General features: G+C 37.8%; 1 protein-coding gene across 9 annotated transcripts in view; it reads right to left on the bottom strand.

Moving 5' to 3' along the window:
• The window catches only part of PTPRM (protein tyrosine phosphatase receptor type M), a 481749-nt gene that overhangs the window by 141586 nt on the left and 323125 nt on the right, over positions 1–17038 (bottom strand). For 5 of the 9 annotated variants that reach the window (XM_056332149.1, XM_056332150.1, XM_056332153.1 and 2 more), the window contains one exon: positions 16399–16531. In XM_056332149.1, coding sequence (XP_056188124.1) covers positions 16399–16531 — 133 coding nt within the window. Of the gene's footprint in view, positions 1–9305; positions 9336–16398; positions 16532–17038 lie in introns of all 9 variants that reach the window. The other 4 variants (XM_056332147.1, XM_056332148.1, XM_056332152.1 and 1 more) reach the window with 1 other exon arrangement.

Genomic DNA, 17038 nt, shown 5'->3' with positions numbered 1-17038 from the left:
TTATATAAAACCCTTTGCAGACAGAGAACTGGACAAGATGCTTCCATGAATGCACAGTACTCCTGCCTCAAAATAGGTTTACAGTGCTTCGGGTTCCAAAAAAAGGCAGCTGAAACCACAGTAACCTATTCAACAAAAAAATAAACCTGTTCTTGCTGGAAGCCTGTACTGGGACTCCACATGCAACCAATGTACCTTGTTCTCCTTTTCATTTATTTTTCTTAAGCATACAGTAGAGTAGGTATTCCATACAGTTTACTAACAACCTTATGTGTTTCTCTTCTTTTCTGAGTTTAAAATATCTTCTACAATCTTAATCTGGAGAATAGTAAAATGCAGACATGACTCCTCCCTATTTGGTAAGCAGAAAGTAAAGTTCTACTGCCAGTAACACCTGGATATTACACCTAAGGATCAGGGCTTTACTCTGTGAGGTATAAATGTGACAATCTTACCTTAAAAATATCAGTAAATATAAAGCATTCAGTATTTCATCTGCTTTTGAAAATACACTGCAAGCTATGAACCCAGTCCCTTTGAAGTGATCCTTCCATGGGCAATTGCCAAATGGGACCATAAACTGCAAAACACATTCCATTATACCTAAAGCATAATCCAATACACATCCTTAAGCAAGCTAAAATGTATCTAGCCTAACTAAACCATTACTTGCTGCAGCTAATACGCATGCATTATTATGCCCAGTATGATCATGTGGGTCAAATCTATAGTGGAAGACCTACTTTTGGCTACTGACATCACCACACAGGAGGAAAGCACATTTCACTTTGCATTGGGAGATGTGGAGTGGCAAAATTGCTCTAAACGAGCTGATCCTCTCCTTCCTGTACGATTGTGAAGTGCGCACGTTAGTGAATGCTTTGCTTTGACTTTCCTTCAGACAAACCAGAGATGTCTTTGGTAGCTCTAACTTAAGTCTTCACGATCAGAGGAATCGGGGAATGAGAAAGGAGGAGAGAAGCTAATTCCCTCTGCATGTAAACGGGGTATAATTTAGATACTTAGATGTTTGGTTCAATGTCTCACTGTGACATCTCAGATCAAATGCAGAAGTGTTCCTGAGCTTCAGCTGCTAAAAAGAAAAATAAATATGCTGCTTTAAGTTCAACAGCTCAGTACTCACAGGAGCAGGTAGTTCATGGCACAAGCCCTACAAAACTGCGCTCTGCTCCAACTACTACCTCTTTTTATTTCAATTACTGCTGCTGTCTGGTTGGCACAGGAACTAAAAGAATTATACAAGACTTTTCTGACAGTCCTACAGATTTCTCTCTGTAGCATACACTAAAAGCTAGTCTAATAATAATAATGATATTAGCAGTAAAAATAAAAACTTTTTTTTTGAACACTTGTAAATGAAATAGAGCCATGATTCCAACATCTATGATAAGTCTTGTAAAAGTTTCTCTTTTGCAACAGGGTGTCTAGGACTGATCAAATGCCAGGCTTTGCTGGATTTGTAAGCACACAGTGCAGTCTGTTCCTGTTTTCTTGCTTGATTAGTTTTTGTGAGGCTCAGTTTCACAGCTGATGCAATCTTCTCAGCTACATTTTGCATGTGGGCTGTTGCCCTGAAATTAGGAAGGACCCTGAATAGAAAGAATACTTGCACAAACTCATATAAATTGAGGTAGAGGGCCAGAGTGACCAGGAGCGGCAAGAGAAAGCAACTGAGGTATGTTTCCATAGCCTCTCATGCCAGAGTTAGGTAATTCATTGCAGGAAAACAACGACCAAGAAAAATGACAGAAAGAAAATTTGGAAATGAATGATGATTTCAATCAGCTAGTCACTAAGGAAAGTAAACGGCCACTGTTCTTCCCTCCAGGGATCTGGCAGTCTAGACTTTAAGGGAGCTCAAGAAATACTGTAGATAAGAAAGGAAATGGAAAGGAGAAGAAGGAAAAGGAGCCAAGATTAGAACATTTTCATTGTGAAATTAAGAGTGTACACTGACAGATGCTACCTTGAGATGGATTGTTATTAACCTGGCCATAACCCTTGCAAATAGGCTCAACAAAAATATTTCAGCTGTGAAACATCTCCCATGGGATTCAAGGGTCAGAGAAAAGATTACAGGTAAGAAGCTCAAACCAAAATATAATGAGTCAATAGAAGTTATTGCAGTACTAATGACTGGAACACCTCAGTGCCCTGTGCTGACATCACTCAACAGGCACAAACATCTAGTTCAGGGGTCCTCAAACTTTTTAAGCAGGGGGCCGGTGCGCAGATGAAGTTTCAGGCAGTCATCTGCGGCTGCTTGGTTTCCCCCCCAACCCCTGGGGGGGGGGGCGGCGGGGAAAGGTGGTGTTCTGTAAATACCAGGGGCCGGATTGAGGACCCTGGGGGGCTGTATCTGGCCCATGGGCCGTAGGTTGAGGACCCCTGATCTAGTTTGTTCTTATCTGTATCACAGAGGTGATTAAGCCTGTGGTTTACTGCAGCAAAGAAATCTTAGGCTACATTCACCATATGATTTCTTCTACACGTTTTTCTTTAAGCATTTTTGAGCTGATTGTTTTCCTTGAGTCCAGGGGAGTTATAATGCAACATCCACCTTGTTGCTTGTTGTCCCACATTTTGCAGACGACTTCTGTCATTCAGTTCAATATTTCATTAAGCCATTTTGACAGCTAACACTTCAATCTTTTAGGAAAAAATAGAGGCCTTTAGCAAAATACATTATGAAGTGAATTTTGGTCTTAATATACAGTATAGCTTTTTTTACTGTTAACACATTTACATTCACACAAAGTGTAACAGCAGATTTGGGGTTTAAAGAAAGCAAGTTTCCAATGCCATTGCCCTTCTTGTACAATAAATACCAATACTAAAGTAAGGAAAAACTCTTCTTTCTATTTAGATATTTAAAACAGAGGAATCTGAAGTCAGTTTTGAGCTATCTATGTATACAGAAAAGCAATTCAAGAGTAAAAATCGCATGAATCACACTTTCTTCCCAAGGGAAAAGTCTTAAACAAAGTGAATATACCCTCTTTGAAAGTCAAATTCAACAGCAATGGTAGATAACGGCAAAATCTCATTGCCTAGAATGACTGCTGTTGACAGTGAGCTTGACTTATTTGGGAAATAAATTTTTTTAGGAAGCTACAATGTCAACAGGTTAATTGAAGAATTAATTCAGTCCACAATTTTATAGAGAAGACAATCCACCCTGGTAAACTGGTAACATTAGCTGAACAAGACTCAATATGGGACAGCAATACAAACACTCAAATACAAACATAACATTTACAAACATAACATTTTCAATACACCTACCTGTCCCTATCTGTAGAGGAATGAAGCTGGGTTAATTAATATTGATAACATACAGCTGTGGGCTGGCTTGGGGGGGTGTTGGGGCAGCGTGGTGTGTGTGTGTGTGTGGTTGGCCTATGTAGATAAGGTGCAGCTGTGGCTGGTTCTGTGAAGTCGTTGAGAGTCAATAAAGAGAGAGCAGCTGAGGAAGAAGGAGAGAGAGCAAGTGCAGAGAATGCATGCCCTGGATGAGGTGAGAAGAAGGCAGCAGAGGGACTGGCATGAAGAGTATGCTGGTATGAGATGGTAAAAGACCTTGTTGTAGCTGGCTAGTTTGGAGAGTGCTGTGATACCTATCTTCTCTTTCCCTCCTGAATATATGTATTACCTCTCAATGTTATATATAATAAAGACAGGCTTTCAGGCTTGTCCTACAAGAATATATGGAATCCACAATTTCTAAAAGTAATCTCAGTATTCAATTCAACCCCTTGTATCTTAGTTTAGAAAAGCAAGACAAGGCTTTTATTATGTGGAAAGAACTAAGACATCTCTAGACTGCATAAATATTTATTTTCATACACTTACATTGGTTCCCATATTAATGTCCGGTACTTTCACAAAACAAGCAGTGTAAACTGAAACTGACCTTTTAAGGACAGAAAAGTCTCCAAACCCTAGCTTATCTGCAAGTTTACTGCTTGACACTGAGGGAGAAAGGACAGTACCTGAGTGTGATTGTGTGACCAGCATAGCAATCAAACACTTCTGATACTTCACCTCACTCTCTCTGAAGTACCCATTTTTTTAAAAAAAAAAACCAACAAACAAAACCCCCAAACTTGCAGCACATTATAGTTTATGGTTTCTCTCACAACACATCTGGGCTAATGTGGTTTTGAAAAGTCTGGGTAACTTAAAAAATGACTATAGGTTTCCTATGTATAAACATTGGAAAAGTAACTTGGAATGAGTACTGAAAAATGCCCAGAAAAGATGAAGTAAAGCAGAGCTGTTCCCTCACATAAACGATCTGATCTCTGTTGCACCTCAAGAAAGGTATTTCATATAGTCAGATAACTGCGCTGGGGGGCTCGCATACTTCAGAATGAGCTAATGAAATAATAATGAAAAAAGGATTTACTCATTGGTGGTCTGAGTGTTAAGGATTATTTACAATTTCTTCTACAGCGAAATGGGAATAAAGCAATAGATCAGATCCAAAATAATCAAATATACATGGAATCAGTGTAAGAAATAATGACTTCAGATAGTTTTTTAAAAATTACCTGGTGTATTTAAATTAAATAACATTCTAATTCTGATACTGTTTAGTATCTCCACGTGAAAGCTAGATATTGTACCTCTGTACTCAAACAATATGGTTCATAGCCCACAAAGGTAGTTTTCAGCAATGATGATTTAGTAAAACACCCTCCTTGCTATTTTGGGCACTGCATATTATTCAGAGATTTCAACATGTGGGCATTCTGGACTTTGCTAGATGCAACAAATCTCATGGGACATCCCCAAATAATTTCAGTCTAGCTTACAAGACAATTACAGAAATCCAAGTTTATTTTGGGTTACTTGATTCTGTGATACAAGTCTATGTAACTATGTACATTTAAAGATTCAGAAGAGATCACAGGTGTAGTCTAACCGATCAAACATATCAAAACAGTTCAAACACATTCATGTTCTTCTGTTCAGTGTTCTCCTCCATTTACAAGATGCAATCTGATGAATTTATTCTAGTTCCAGGGGCAGTTGCAGTTGAGAATACAAGACTGTTTCTAACACCTCTCATCTCTTACTGTTTTCAAATTACTACAGAAGTTTTAATGTGATGACTGCATATTTCCTGGAATTATCCAGAAATCACTGTTAGGAGTTTTGACATGACTGAGTTTTTGGAAATTTTATGCCTCTGATTTTCAGGGTCATTTTGCAAATCTGCTAGCCTTGTGCTTTCCGCCATAAGTACTAGGTCAATCGCAATGGGATTGGAGAAATAAACGACAAATCAAGTCTCTGTACCGAGTAGAAGCCAGCACTGAAAACCCCATAGCAAAGCAAGAGACACAAGAGATAATATAAACTGAGAACAGGCGCCCAGGTTCCTGAGCTCAAATTAGATACACAAGACAAGCCTATCAGCTGGGCCCCAAACTATTAAATTCTCATGAAAAGGAGGGGATGTTTTTATTCACATTTATATGAAAACGCTCAGTATTTGTAGAATTAATTTTCTGGTAGGAGGAATTTTGTCCTATTTGAGTCATAAACAAAGCATCAGGCAATAGGATTTCTAGTGCTATACAGTCTCTTTTAGTAATGTTTCATCATTGTACTAGGCTTCTGGATTGAGATCTCCATACAGCGGATGCACCTGTGATGCACTTCTGTCCTAAGTTACCTAACTAGATGATTATTGCTGGGACAGCCAATATCAGATTTCATATATTAAGATCTCAATTTGATTACTATTTTATAGTAGATATATACTGGGTGATAATTGTCTCCTATTTCGCTACCTCACCTTTCACAAGTTTAAATGACTTGTGAAAAGGTACAAAAATAGAATAACTCCATGCACCTGACTGCTGTGCAGCACTATTGTTGCATAAGTATCTATTTTCAATAATAATCATAATATACCATTTTGATATCAAGTTCAAACTAAGGGACATCAAAAGCTACCTTCACAAAATTCTGTTTTAATTGACCATACATCCTAGTCATACAATGTAACTAAGCCTTGTCTTGAAAGCAACTTATACCAGCTACAATTTGTAACTATCTGCCCCAAAATTTGGGGTAAATTTAGTTCCCCAAACTCTGTCAGGCACCAGTGTCTCTAGCAAATTCAGATGATCCAAGCACTCATTTTGTTTGTCTGGTGCTTGAATTTGCATTAGCTCCTGAGTAATGATTAATGACCTCCAAGGGAAGAATCTTTATCAAAATGAAAATCTCAAATATAAAAGTTAACGGCCATCGGTCAGCACAGTGGCACTCATTATTACCTGAACAACAGGCTTGTCTAGTTCATTTAACTGTAATTACACAATAAACTACTAATATACTTTTCCTTCTCTGGCCAATTTCTCAGGGGTTTTGCCCATCAGAAAATGTGTCAGGAAAAACCAGTCATGCCAGCACCAGCCATGCTGAGAACACCAGTCATTACAAGTGTCACTAACGACACCATCTTCGTTCTTCTTTTTTCCCACTTGGAATTGACTGCAAAGTCAAAAAACCTGATGCAGAGTTAATGAGCACTATTAAATTCACTCTAATCTTAAGAACAAAAGAATTCATACAGGACTAACTATGGCCAGACCAAAAAAAACCCCACAAACAAGAAACAGAAAAATAGATTTGCTGCCTGACTGAGGTGAAAGGTAGAAAATGCACTAGTTCTCTGGAATGCAAGAGTGGGAGGAAAGACGCTGGCAGAGGCACTTAAGCCCATTAAAAAGTGTAATTCTCAATAGCAGTACTCAACTTCTTTTCTGTAACATCTCTTGACTTGCTAACTAGTAAACACAAGACAAAATGGAAATAATTCTCTGCCAAATATGCACAGCTGTAGGTCCACCTCTGATGATTCATCAGCAGCTCTAGGCATCTGCCAATTTTTTCTTTTTTAATTTTAATTTAGGATGGATCTAGAAGTGGCAGAGATTGCAGTCTAGTAGGGAAAAGGAGCCCACAGCACATACGGAAAGCAGCACACAAGACAATAGTAACTATTTCAGTGCATAGATGCTCGCTTGGATGTTACAGCTTGCATTTACAATGACTAATCAGTAAATTTGAATGTGATACTGAGTATAGAAGTGGTAAATTAGCAATGGCAGAGTACTTCAAATTATATTTCTCAAAATATAGAACATCTTATAATCCGTACCAACTTCCTCCACCAAAAATAAAACTGTAATGAATTCTGCATTCATCTAAGATTTCCATCAATTTCAGTGAAATTGCATAGTGCGTAAACAGGTGGAGAATTTGGTCCAAAATATTTCATGCTATTGGCAGACGATCATGTCTGCTCTTTTCAGGGCTCTTCCTTCCCTTCTTTTGCCAGACAAGGAGCAAAACAGTACAAGGTCAAGATCACACAATTTCTTTTGGAAGAGTTAATGTACTCAGACTCCGAAGTTACTGAATTTGTATTGCACCAACAAAAAGACAAATCTTGAAGCCACTGCGAGCGTATTCTGTGTAATCAAGTGAAGCCCTAGAATATCCACTATTAACAGTCTCTATGATAGCAAAACTGGAGACAAAACTTGTTTGTAAAACTAACAGGAACATTTCAGTTCACATATTTTCCATTGTCAGTGGAAAAGAAAAAAAGTTATAATCCAATTCCTTTGAATACTGAAACAGGGTTTCATTTTGTGTTCCATTCTTTTTAATTTTGTTTCATGACTTAGCATTGAGACATGGATCATATTACAATATGAATTTAAATATATTTACTTATTAAGGCAACAACATACTGTTTGACTTACTATATCATTTTGACATTTATATACTCTTTTGACAGATGTCTTATATACATATATACTCTTTTGACATTTTAAAAACAACATTTAAATGGTCCTAAACTGAATTTTTTTCTGAAGGCCTACTTAATGGAAAATATGGTTTTCTCATCTTGGGAACAGAAACAAATTTTGAAATACCATGTCTATGGAAACAATATTTTTTTCTGACCTTCACATTAGTACAGTACTTTAAAGAACAGTTTAAAAAAATGCACTATATGTAAAGTGTCAAATAATGTAATATGAAATCTGAATTATCAAGTAAATGAGCAGTTTCAATATATTCAGAAGTCTTAGGGAGTTTCAACTAAGAGATTTAAATTTTAGTTGATTTACTTCATTTGAAGCATGGTTCTGCTTGCCAAGTTTTCGTTAGAAAACATTTACTAATTTTTCCATAAATTTTATAAATGTTTAATACTTTTTCAAAATATTAATTGAAAACATATTTATTTAGAAAGTTTGAAGAGCAACTAAAAAGGATCATGAGCAACTTCATATTGCACTTCAATAAAAACATTACTGAAATGTGTTCCTTTCAAGAGCATCCTGCTACTATATGTACCTGAAAACTAGTACTACAATCTGTCTCATGCAAGAAACGCCCCATGTTCTGTAACTGTATAAAAATATCTCCTAGTTTCCCATGACTTTTAAACCTGAGCTTTAAAGAAGACAGTTATCTACTGGACATCTGATTTTTGCTGCGGGCCATCAAGATTAAACAAGCTTCAATGCATTTCATTTAATGACTAAGTAAGGCCCCTAATATTTTGATAATCCAAAAACTATCATATACTCCTTGTACCTGGAAAGTGAGAAAAGGTGAATAGCCTCAGAAAGGGATTTGCTAAATTCACAGAGGAACCCTTCTCATTCATCACCTGCTGACAGCAGGGAATGAAACAAAGGCTTTGGGTAAATAAAGAATCATATAATGGTATTACTAAGGACTGCACCAAACCGAAAAGTTATTACTTACAGAAAGTTATGCTTCATCTTGCCCTTATTTTTTAGTGCTCTTTCCTTTGAAATTCACTCCAGTAATGGTAACTCATGAAGTTTATGCATGATCATTATTCATGAAAAAAGTAGTAATATGTACACAGCAACAAACAGAAATGCTTGTACATGTCTAACCAATGCTATATTTTCAACAGAACAAATGAGAAAGAAACCACTAAATAAATTCTAAAAATAGATACTTAGGCATAAAAATGTCTCATAGGCATGGCAGTCATATTAGTACCTCCTACTTTTCAAATTAGAAAATTTATTAGATAACTATTCAAAGGACTCTAATGCACAGTATGAGGCATAAGAAACAGCTATAATGCTAAATATTTTGTATTTTACAAAGTTTGTTTTTATAAAGGAGCTCCCAATATTAGCATTCACTAGTTACGCATGGAACAACATGGCAGAAAGTGTGTCTCTGATGACAAAGAAGTTACTTACAGGTAGTAAGTGTAGGAGTGATAGCTTCTTCTGCCATGATGGTGGAAGGATTAGGCAGTGGTGGAAAAGATGAAATGGAAGGAAAGAAAAGCCAAATATTAATGTATGAAAAATCAAGATGAAACTGAGACCAGAACTGGTGACACAAATGAAAGGTAGCAAGAATGCATATCTGGGCATATCATGCATGTCTGGAACAGACAGATGACATATCTAATCTCCATAAAACTTTAAGCAATACAATATATAATACATCTCCAACTGTTAAATCCCCTTAAAGTATACCTACTATCTATGTAATGTTAGATAGTTAATGTATATTTATTTCTGCACATACTACACACACAAACACTTCCAATTAAAGTGATATAACACCTCCAATTACAGGTCAACTGCATTAGGAATAAGGATATGGAACTTCTAACATATGTTAAAGTTTAACAATGCAGAATTTCAGAACATGTATTAAGTAGCTTATCTTCCTGTCACAGTACTGTAGAATCTTTGAATATCCCTTTCTTTACTTAAAGAAATCAGTTCTGCCATTGACAAGCAGAACTTGTTGCCAGAGGGGAAAAATCAATGATCACAGCTTTTCTAATAACCAATTAAACTCTGAAGAAAAAAATACTTGCCACGCAAACAAAAACGCTATCATTGCTGGCTAAAATTATTTTGGTGGTATTTCCCCATATGGCAGAGTAAAAAATAAGAACTGATCCTGTATTCCTGTTATTTCTGCCCACGTGAATGTCACAAAGAACAAGTTGGAGACCTAGCACCGTCACCTTAAGAAATATGGACCCAGTCAGTCTTTTCTGCATCACCTCTTGCACAGCCAGATCCTCCACCCAGACATGCTCTGCATGAGCACGAAGTACAGAAACCCTCCAGCTATGCTCTTTTGCTTTGCGTCTCTCCCTCCCTCAGTTATGAGCCCACTGCAAGCAGGAATGCAACTCTCCAAAATAGGCAAGCTCCAACCTAAATTATTTCCATATGTTGACGGAATTAAAAAGAGGCTGGACATCTTAAAACATCTCTGAGCATAATGTCAAGTAGCATTCCCATGCTGGTAAGATAAAAGACTGAAAGGAACCATGTAGGCATTTGTAATTTTTACGGCACATGCATATAGCTCTCTGACTACAGAGGAAACATGTAAACAGGCCTTGCAAAGGACTATAACTAACGTTAACTTGCCTCTAGCTACATGCTTCAGGCACCCCTTTGAAAACTAGGCTTTCATCAAATTTTCTCTCTCATCTTCTTTTGTGTGAAGATGCCGTTAGAAATATTTCCCAGTTTTTATTCCCATTTTTCTGATGCAAACAGTGTTGTTCAAACACAAGAGGCTAGATACTGAATATTTAATCACGTGGAACATCTGCACAAATGTACACCTGTTAATGTTGAGTTTTAAAAGATATCTAAGAATAGAGCGAGAGGAAAGCTGCAAAACAGTTACACACTTCTTCCACCAGCACACATTCCACTGCCTTCAGTAAGGTGCATAGGAACAGGTCCTATCAAAGCAGATCAACTTGCCTGCTCTATTAGCAAGGGTTTTTTTCTGGTTCAGTCATAATGATATCTCCCCCTGCCCTTCTTTTCAGAATTACTTATTCTCTCACTTCCATCTAGAATCTCATGACACTGCCAACCCTATTTCTTGCCATATGTTGTCATGACAGTGACTTAATGTAAGTAGTACAAATGTTCCCATACTTCTAGAAGATGTATAATAATTTGAGAAACAACAATAAATACAATTAATCAGTGAAGCACTGCTGGTAGTTATATGCAGAATTCTGCCAAATATGTTATAGAGATAAATTATTCCTTCTGAAAAAAACGCTCAAAATCCAGGAGCTTTAATGTGTGTAAATGTCCCATTAAAAATTTGTATGATGAGAAAAATTAAGTCTCAAGCTCCAGTTATTTTTATATTGTTACAGTTGTGAGATTTTCCATATGAAAGTCCTTGAAAAAGAGCACTGTGGGTTTTGATTCTCAAGAATACCAGACACTGGAAAAAAACAGGTAAAAAGAATATATTAAAACCCTACAGAAACAGACTGTTTTAGACTTGCAAGTCCTCAGGCAACTTGCAAAAGCAGCATTCATAATTGAAAAGATTTAGCTTTTTTTAAGAAATACAGACAAGTTCTGTTTTACTTCCTACAAAAGGTATACAAACACACTCTATGTATGAAGTGTCTTTTCCTGTTAAAGAGAGTCACCCACAGGTTTTTGCCAACCTTGGCGACATTTTCTTCTATGCATGGCTCTTCAGTCACTTCCCACCAGAGAGGTTATTTTATGTCAATAAACTGTTTCTGTGTATAGTGATAATATAAAGCACTTTTAAATCCTTCAGGAGTGAAGGCATAAATAAATTTCATAAACATCACTTGTAGAATAAGGCCCTGCTATAAAATTCGTCAAAACCAATGCAGCTGGCCACAGGAGGATTATCCTACTAGAACGGAAAACTTCTGGAACTGTGTCATTACCACAGTGATTTCTTTCATCGTCTCTCTTTTGTAGTTGGCCTAGAGGGAAAAACAAGGTTCAGGGGTAGCACTGGGAGAAAAATGCAGTTTTCCTTCAGCTCTATTTTCCCCAATTTATATCCTAACTACTGGCAAATTGTTGGCAAAGGTGTATAACTGAACAGCCTGATTTGCTACCAGGTAATGGGACCAGTGCATTCCCAGCCCAGCTCCACCGAGTGCAAAAGCCTTTCTTTTTCACTGCCAAAACCCAGGGTCTCTAAGTTGAACAGATGCCACAATTACATATGTTGGAAACTACTGGAACGCTCACGCATAGAGACAGCTGAAAACAGAAACTAAAGATAGGCAAAAGAAAATAACCTTTTTTATGGAGAAATGCAATGATCAGAAAAACTCCATTCTACAACTGAAGCAGAAGCCAATGTAATTAAATTTTAATAACTGCATCCTTGCTGCACTCCCACTACAGCAGCAAGATGGTAGCCCCAAAAGAAACAGCTGCCCCAAAGACATATAAAGTTTTAAGCAAACCTTGGACCAATAAATATAATTTCTCAACTTCTGCATATGTTTTAAACTTAGCTGAAATAAAATACAAAAGAAAACAAAACAAACACAAACACAAAAAAGGGGGAAAAGAGAAAAGAATAAAGCAGCAAGGTTCTGATTTTTCCAAGTCTTGATTTAATTGCCATTGCTTTTCCAAAGGTTGTGGGTACAGTTCTCTCCTTTTCACTGCTCTACTTTAAGTTGACCAAAAGGTGAACTTGCTGCATTTTTTCTTTTTTTAAAAATATTTTTATAAAGTCCTATGCAGGTATGTCAAAGACTGGCAGAGATCAAGGGTCTTGCCTGGGATTTAATATTCAGGATCAGACTCAAAATCCACTTCATTGTGGAATAATATCGTGGAAACACATGTATTGATTTCCACTGGCTTTGTGGGAAAATTATGTGAGAGATTCAGAGCAAGCTGAGCAGAGGAAAGCCTAATGGCATTATTCTGACTTCACAGAGAAGAATAATCACATTGATATGACCATATCGGTATTAGGAAGAACTTGCATGTTCCTCATCTACTTTACATAACATCTTTATGCAGCAATGTTGTGAATAGATAATGAAAAGATACAGCACAACAGATAAAGAACTCTGAACAACCAAGTGGGTAGAAAAACAAGAAAGGACTAACAGTCTTCCCCTGACCCAGGTGACAAGCATACAAATCTGGTTTACTTTAGTCAAAGACTGAGTGTCCACATAGAAAATGTTTTGGTGTCCATGACGTTCCTGCCCCAACCATACACTGAACAGTTAGGCTATTGTCTCTGTGACCCAGTTTATAACATAACTACTTCAGACAACCACTATATAGTGAAATTAATAATCATGCCTAATGACTATTGATATTTGCGGAACTTTTCTGCCTACTGCTTTGATAGTGGCCATATCCAAAGCATGTCTGCTGCCCCAAAAACTGCTTTGAATGTTGGCCTTGTCTACTTGCCTACTGAATTAAAAGTCAAAGAGGCTGATCTGTGACAATCTGTGGTGCCTGGCACCAACCAAGCAAAGAATGGTTGCTGGGTGAAATGAGGTGGCTATTAAAGGAACATGTTGGACAAAGTCATGGTTATCACATGCAGTAAAACCACTTTCCAAATTTCTTGACAATGGAAAGCAATGGTTTGAAATTAGTCCGTTAAGCACTGTGAAGCCCCAGAGACACAGTGAATCTTATCTACCAGTGAGATCTGGGGATCAAGTCACCAAGAACCCATTTTCATGAAAGAATGAACAGACAGTATATGCCTTGGAATATGCCTTGGGAGAGTGGGGAGTGAATGGGATATTGCTGTAGCCAGCTCCAAGCAAGCTAAGTTTCAGAGCACGTAGACTCAGCACAGTGAAACCTAGCACTGCAACCCAGAGTGTGCACATAACAGTGCAGAGAGGGAAGTGGTTCTCAGCACAAAGGTGCCACTGAATTATAAGGTGCTATTTTATTTTTCACTCAGATCTTTACTCCAGTAAAACTCCCAATAAAGTAAATGAAATAAAATGATCAAGTGTAGTAGTCAAATGACATGCTAGCTTGATAAGACTGTTTCACGAAGTAGCACCTAAAGTATCATAAAACTGGAAAACCACTACAGTTATGCTAAGCTTGCAGAATGATTTATACATTTTCTTCCAATGCATAATGTATACGTAGTAACTGAACCAAGGTGAAACCATAGGAGTTCTTAGCAGCATAGCGAATTAATGCACCAATAACAATCTTTTGAATAATTGGTTCATCTTTTGCTTAAGTCATGAGTGTAATTGTATTCAAGACCTTCTATGCTACAGCATCTGCTTTAGAGGTCTGGGACACAATATACCTACCTCCCGAAACTCTCATTAAAACCTAGTCACATCCTTTACACAGATAAACCATTCTTACTTTTTAATATTCACTCCAACTCATTTCAGTTTGTTTTGTTCAAGGCTGCAGCATCATTCTGGAATATGTTTAAGTTATTGGTATCTTTCTGTACTAAACAATGAAATTGTATGTATTTTGTAACAGGGTTCCTGGACTTGTACTTTCAATAGTTTCATCTCTGTCACAAGCAGATTTATTCCAAACCCCAAAGAAGCTCACATAATGCACTTTTCTTCTAACAACAGAATTACAATGAATAATAATTACTGTGCTGTGGTAGACAGAAGGAATCAAGTATCCTTCTGCATTAACATGCAAACGCTTCGGATTCGAGCCTTCCTGCCTCTAATAATTAGATTATCAAAGAGCTCTTCCCTAGAGAATGAATCAAGAGCTCGTATAGCATCCATTTAGCTGGAGACCCTGACACCTTATTTACTTTCAAACTACTTGGATCATTTTGCAATGCTCTCCCTTCCAGACTAAGAAGAACTTGTCTCCTTTGGGTGAATATATTCTCTCTCTGGTGCAAATGCTTAAGGAGAGGCTCAGAACTAAAAAAGAGAGAGCGATGAATGCCAGTCAGGAATTGTGTGAAGAAGGATTGGCCAGACAATGTGAGAAGCCTTCCTCCCTGCCCGCCAAGTGCTGTGTCTGGCCCTAGGGAGGAGTTTGGGAGTTCAACTGTTAAAATTGAAGGTATGAATGATGCAAGAAATCAGAAGTGGGAAGAAAAAAGTACTGCAAAGTCAGAACAGATTTTAACTCTGCTAACACCCTACTTTATTGAGAAGATTTCATTACTGGGTCAATTTCATTGCCCCAGCCAGACCTACCCTGGGGCTTAAGTTTCAATCTCTTCTGTACAGCAGCTTTTGACTGCTTTACCTACCTACCTCTTGCCGTGACCTAGCCCTCAGCCCTGGCCACAGCTCACCTTTCTCCGCATAGAGCCCTTCTAACTCATGGCGCTGTTTCTGTCTTCAAGGAGAGTGAAAAGCAGCTACTTCTGTTGCCTGCCCCGAGGCACTGTCAGACAGCTGCCTCCTTAGCTCTGCACCTCCCCCGTTCAAATTCTGGAAGAATTTCAGGCAGCTCAGTGGTTTGGACTATCTCAGACCTGCCAAGCTAGTTAACATACAATTAAATTGCATACTGCTTGGATGAGCAAAATCAGGCCAAAATTGTTCTCAAAGGGAGAAAAGGGGATGATACAGGGTGAATGGCAAGGAGGTGAGGGGTTATGGGACAGTAAGAAGGCATGGAAGGAGAATTTGTGACTCAGCCCCTTTGCACAGCTCTCACACATTCCCAGCCCCACCTCCACAGCTGCAAATCTCACATTGCTCAGGATACAACCTAAAACCTTAAATCTATTTGCTAATTAATTTCTCCCGATCTGGACTTAGCTTCTACGATCACACAGACTTTTTTATTACACATGCCACCTCCCTAGCTATGAGATATTTTTCCCTTTAACATTTTTCCTTTTGCAGCATTGAGAAAGGCAACCAGGTTTAAAAGCCTTACGCTTCTAATGCTGTAGAAGTTTTCAAATTATATCCAAAGCAAAACAATCTCAATGTGTGTGTGTGTGTGTGTGTGTGTGTGTGTGTTGAACCAGCATTTGGAAACATTCAACACCATTGTAACATTTTCATTTGTTTTCAGGGAATGAAGTTTAAGCAGAACAATATAGACCCCATTCTCAGCACAAATTAACTTAGCTCTAGTTTCTGTTTGAGGATTTCTTCTACACTCAGGAATGAAACTACATGTAACTTTCAGCTGATTTGTTAAATAGAGTGGAGACTCACACTTTCAGAATAGAGATACTGTTCTATTGTTACAATCCATCATACAGTACTAATGCATAAAGGGCTACAATTATTAACCTTGAGGGTTTTTTCTTCTACAACAAAGCCACAAACATTAATTCATAGAAAATGCTGTGGGATGAAATAGCTCCTGTGGTATTATAAAAACACAACAAAGCTGTGGGGCTGGGAGGGAGCAGTATTTCCTAAACTCTGTGGAAAAGGCCACGAAGATGGCTGATTATCTTTTGCCAGTATCAAACTGAGAACGGCTGTAGGAGGTGCTGTGATATGAATACGTACGTAGAAGACATCTACTAATTGCTCACCTTTTCTTCATTACCAGCACGACGCCCAGAAATATGATGACAAACAGCAAGATGCCTGCAATGACTCCAGCAATTTTGACAGTATGGTCGGTCTGCTTCTCAGGCTCTGGGTCTGGTTTTCGAGTGGCAGCCCCTATGGAATCAGTAAAAGGAAGAGAGGAGAGAGAAAAAGAATAAGGATGTTATTCTTTTGGTGTTTATACATTTAACCTACCAATGCCATTAGTCTTATCCAGGGCCAACAGATATCAATGCTTGATCTTTTAAGAAAAAAATTGTGCTTTCATATGCATTGACAGGAATATAATTCTTCATACTCTTCCGTGACATTTTGCAAGACCACAGCACAGGCGGGGTAACACTGCCAGCCCTGACCCTTTTATAAGAGCCTCTTTACAGATTCACAAATTTCTGTATTTTTATTATCTGTGCTGGCTCCCTTTTCTTTCTGCCATTTAGAAACTTGCTAACAGCACAATAACTATCCTAAGCCTTTATCCAAATTTGATTTGCTGGAACATTTTCCTCAATTATTTTTCATAAATGAAGCTGTAATTCCATAACATATTAGCTTAAACACCTGGAGAAGTGAGATAAGCTCATTTACCACGCATTTTACCCACAATTGTTTTTTACACAA

The sequence above is a fragment of the Falco biarmicus genome, chromosome 3 (genome assembly GCF_023638135.1).
Source record: "Falco biarmicus isolate bFalBia1 chromosome 3, bFalBia1.pri, whole genome shotgun sequence".
Lineage (NCBI taxonomy): Eukaryota > Metazoa > Chordata > Aves > Falconiformes > Falconidae > Falco > Falco biarmicus.
The sequence above is the reverse complement of the archived record's forward strand: the minus strand, read 5'-3'. Positions and strand labels throughout refer to the sequence as shown.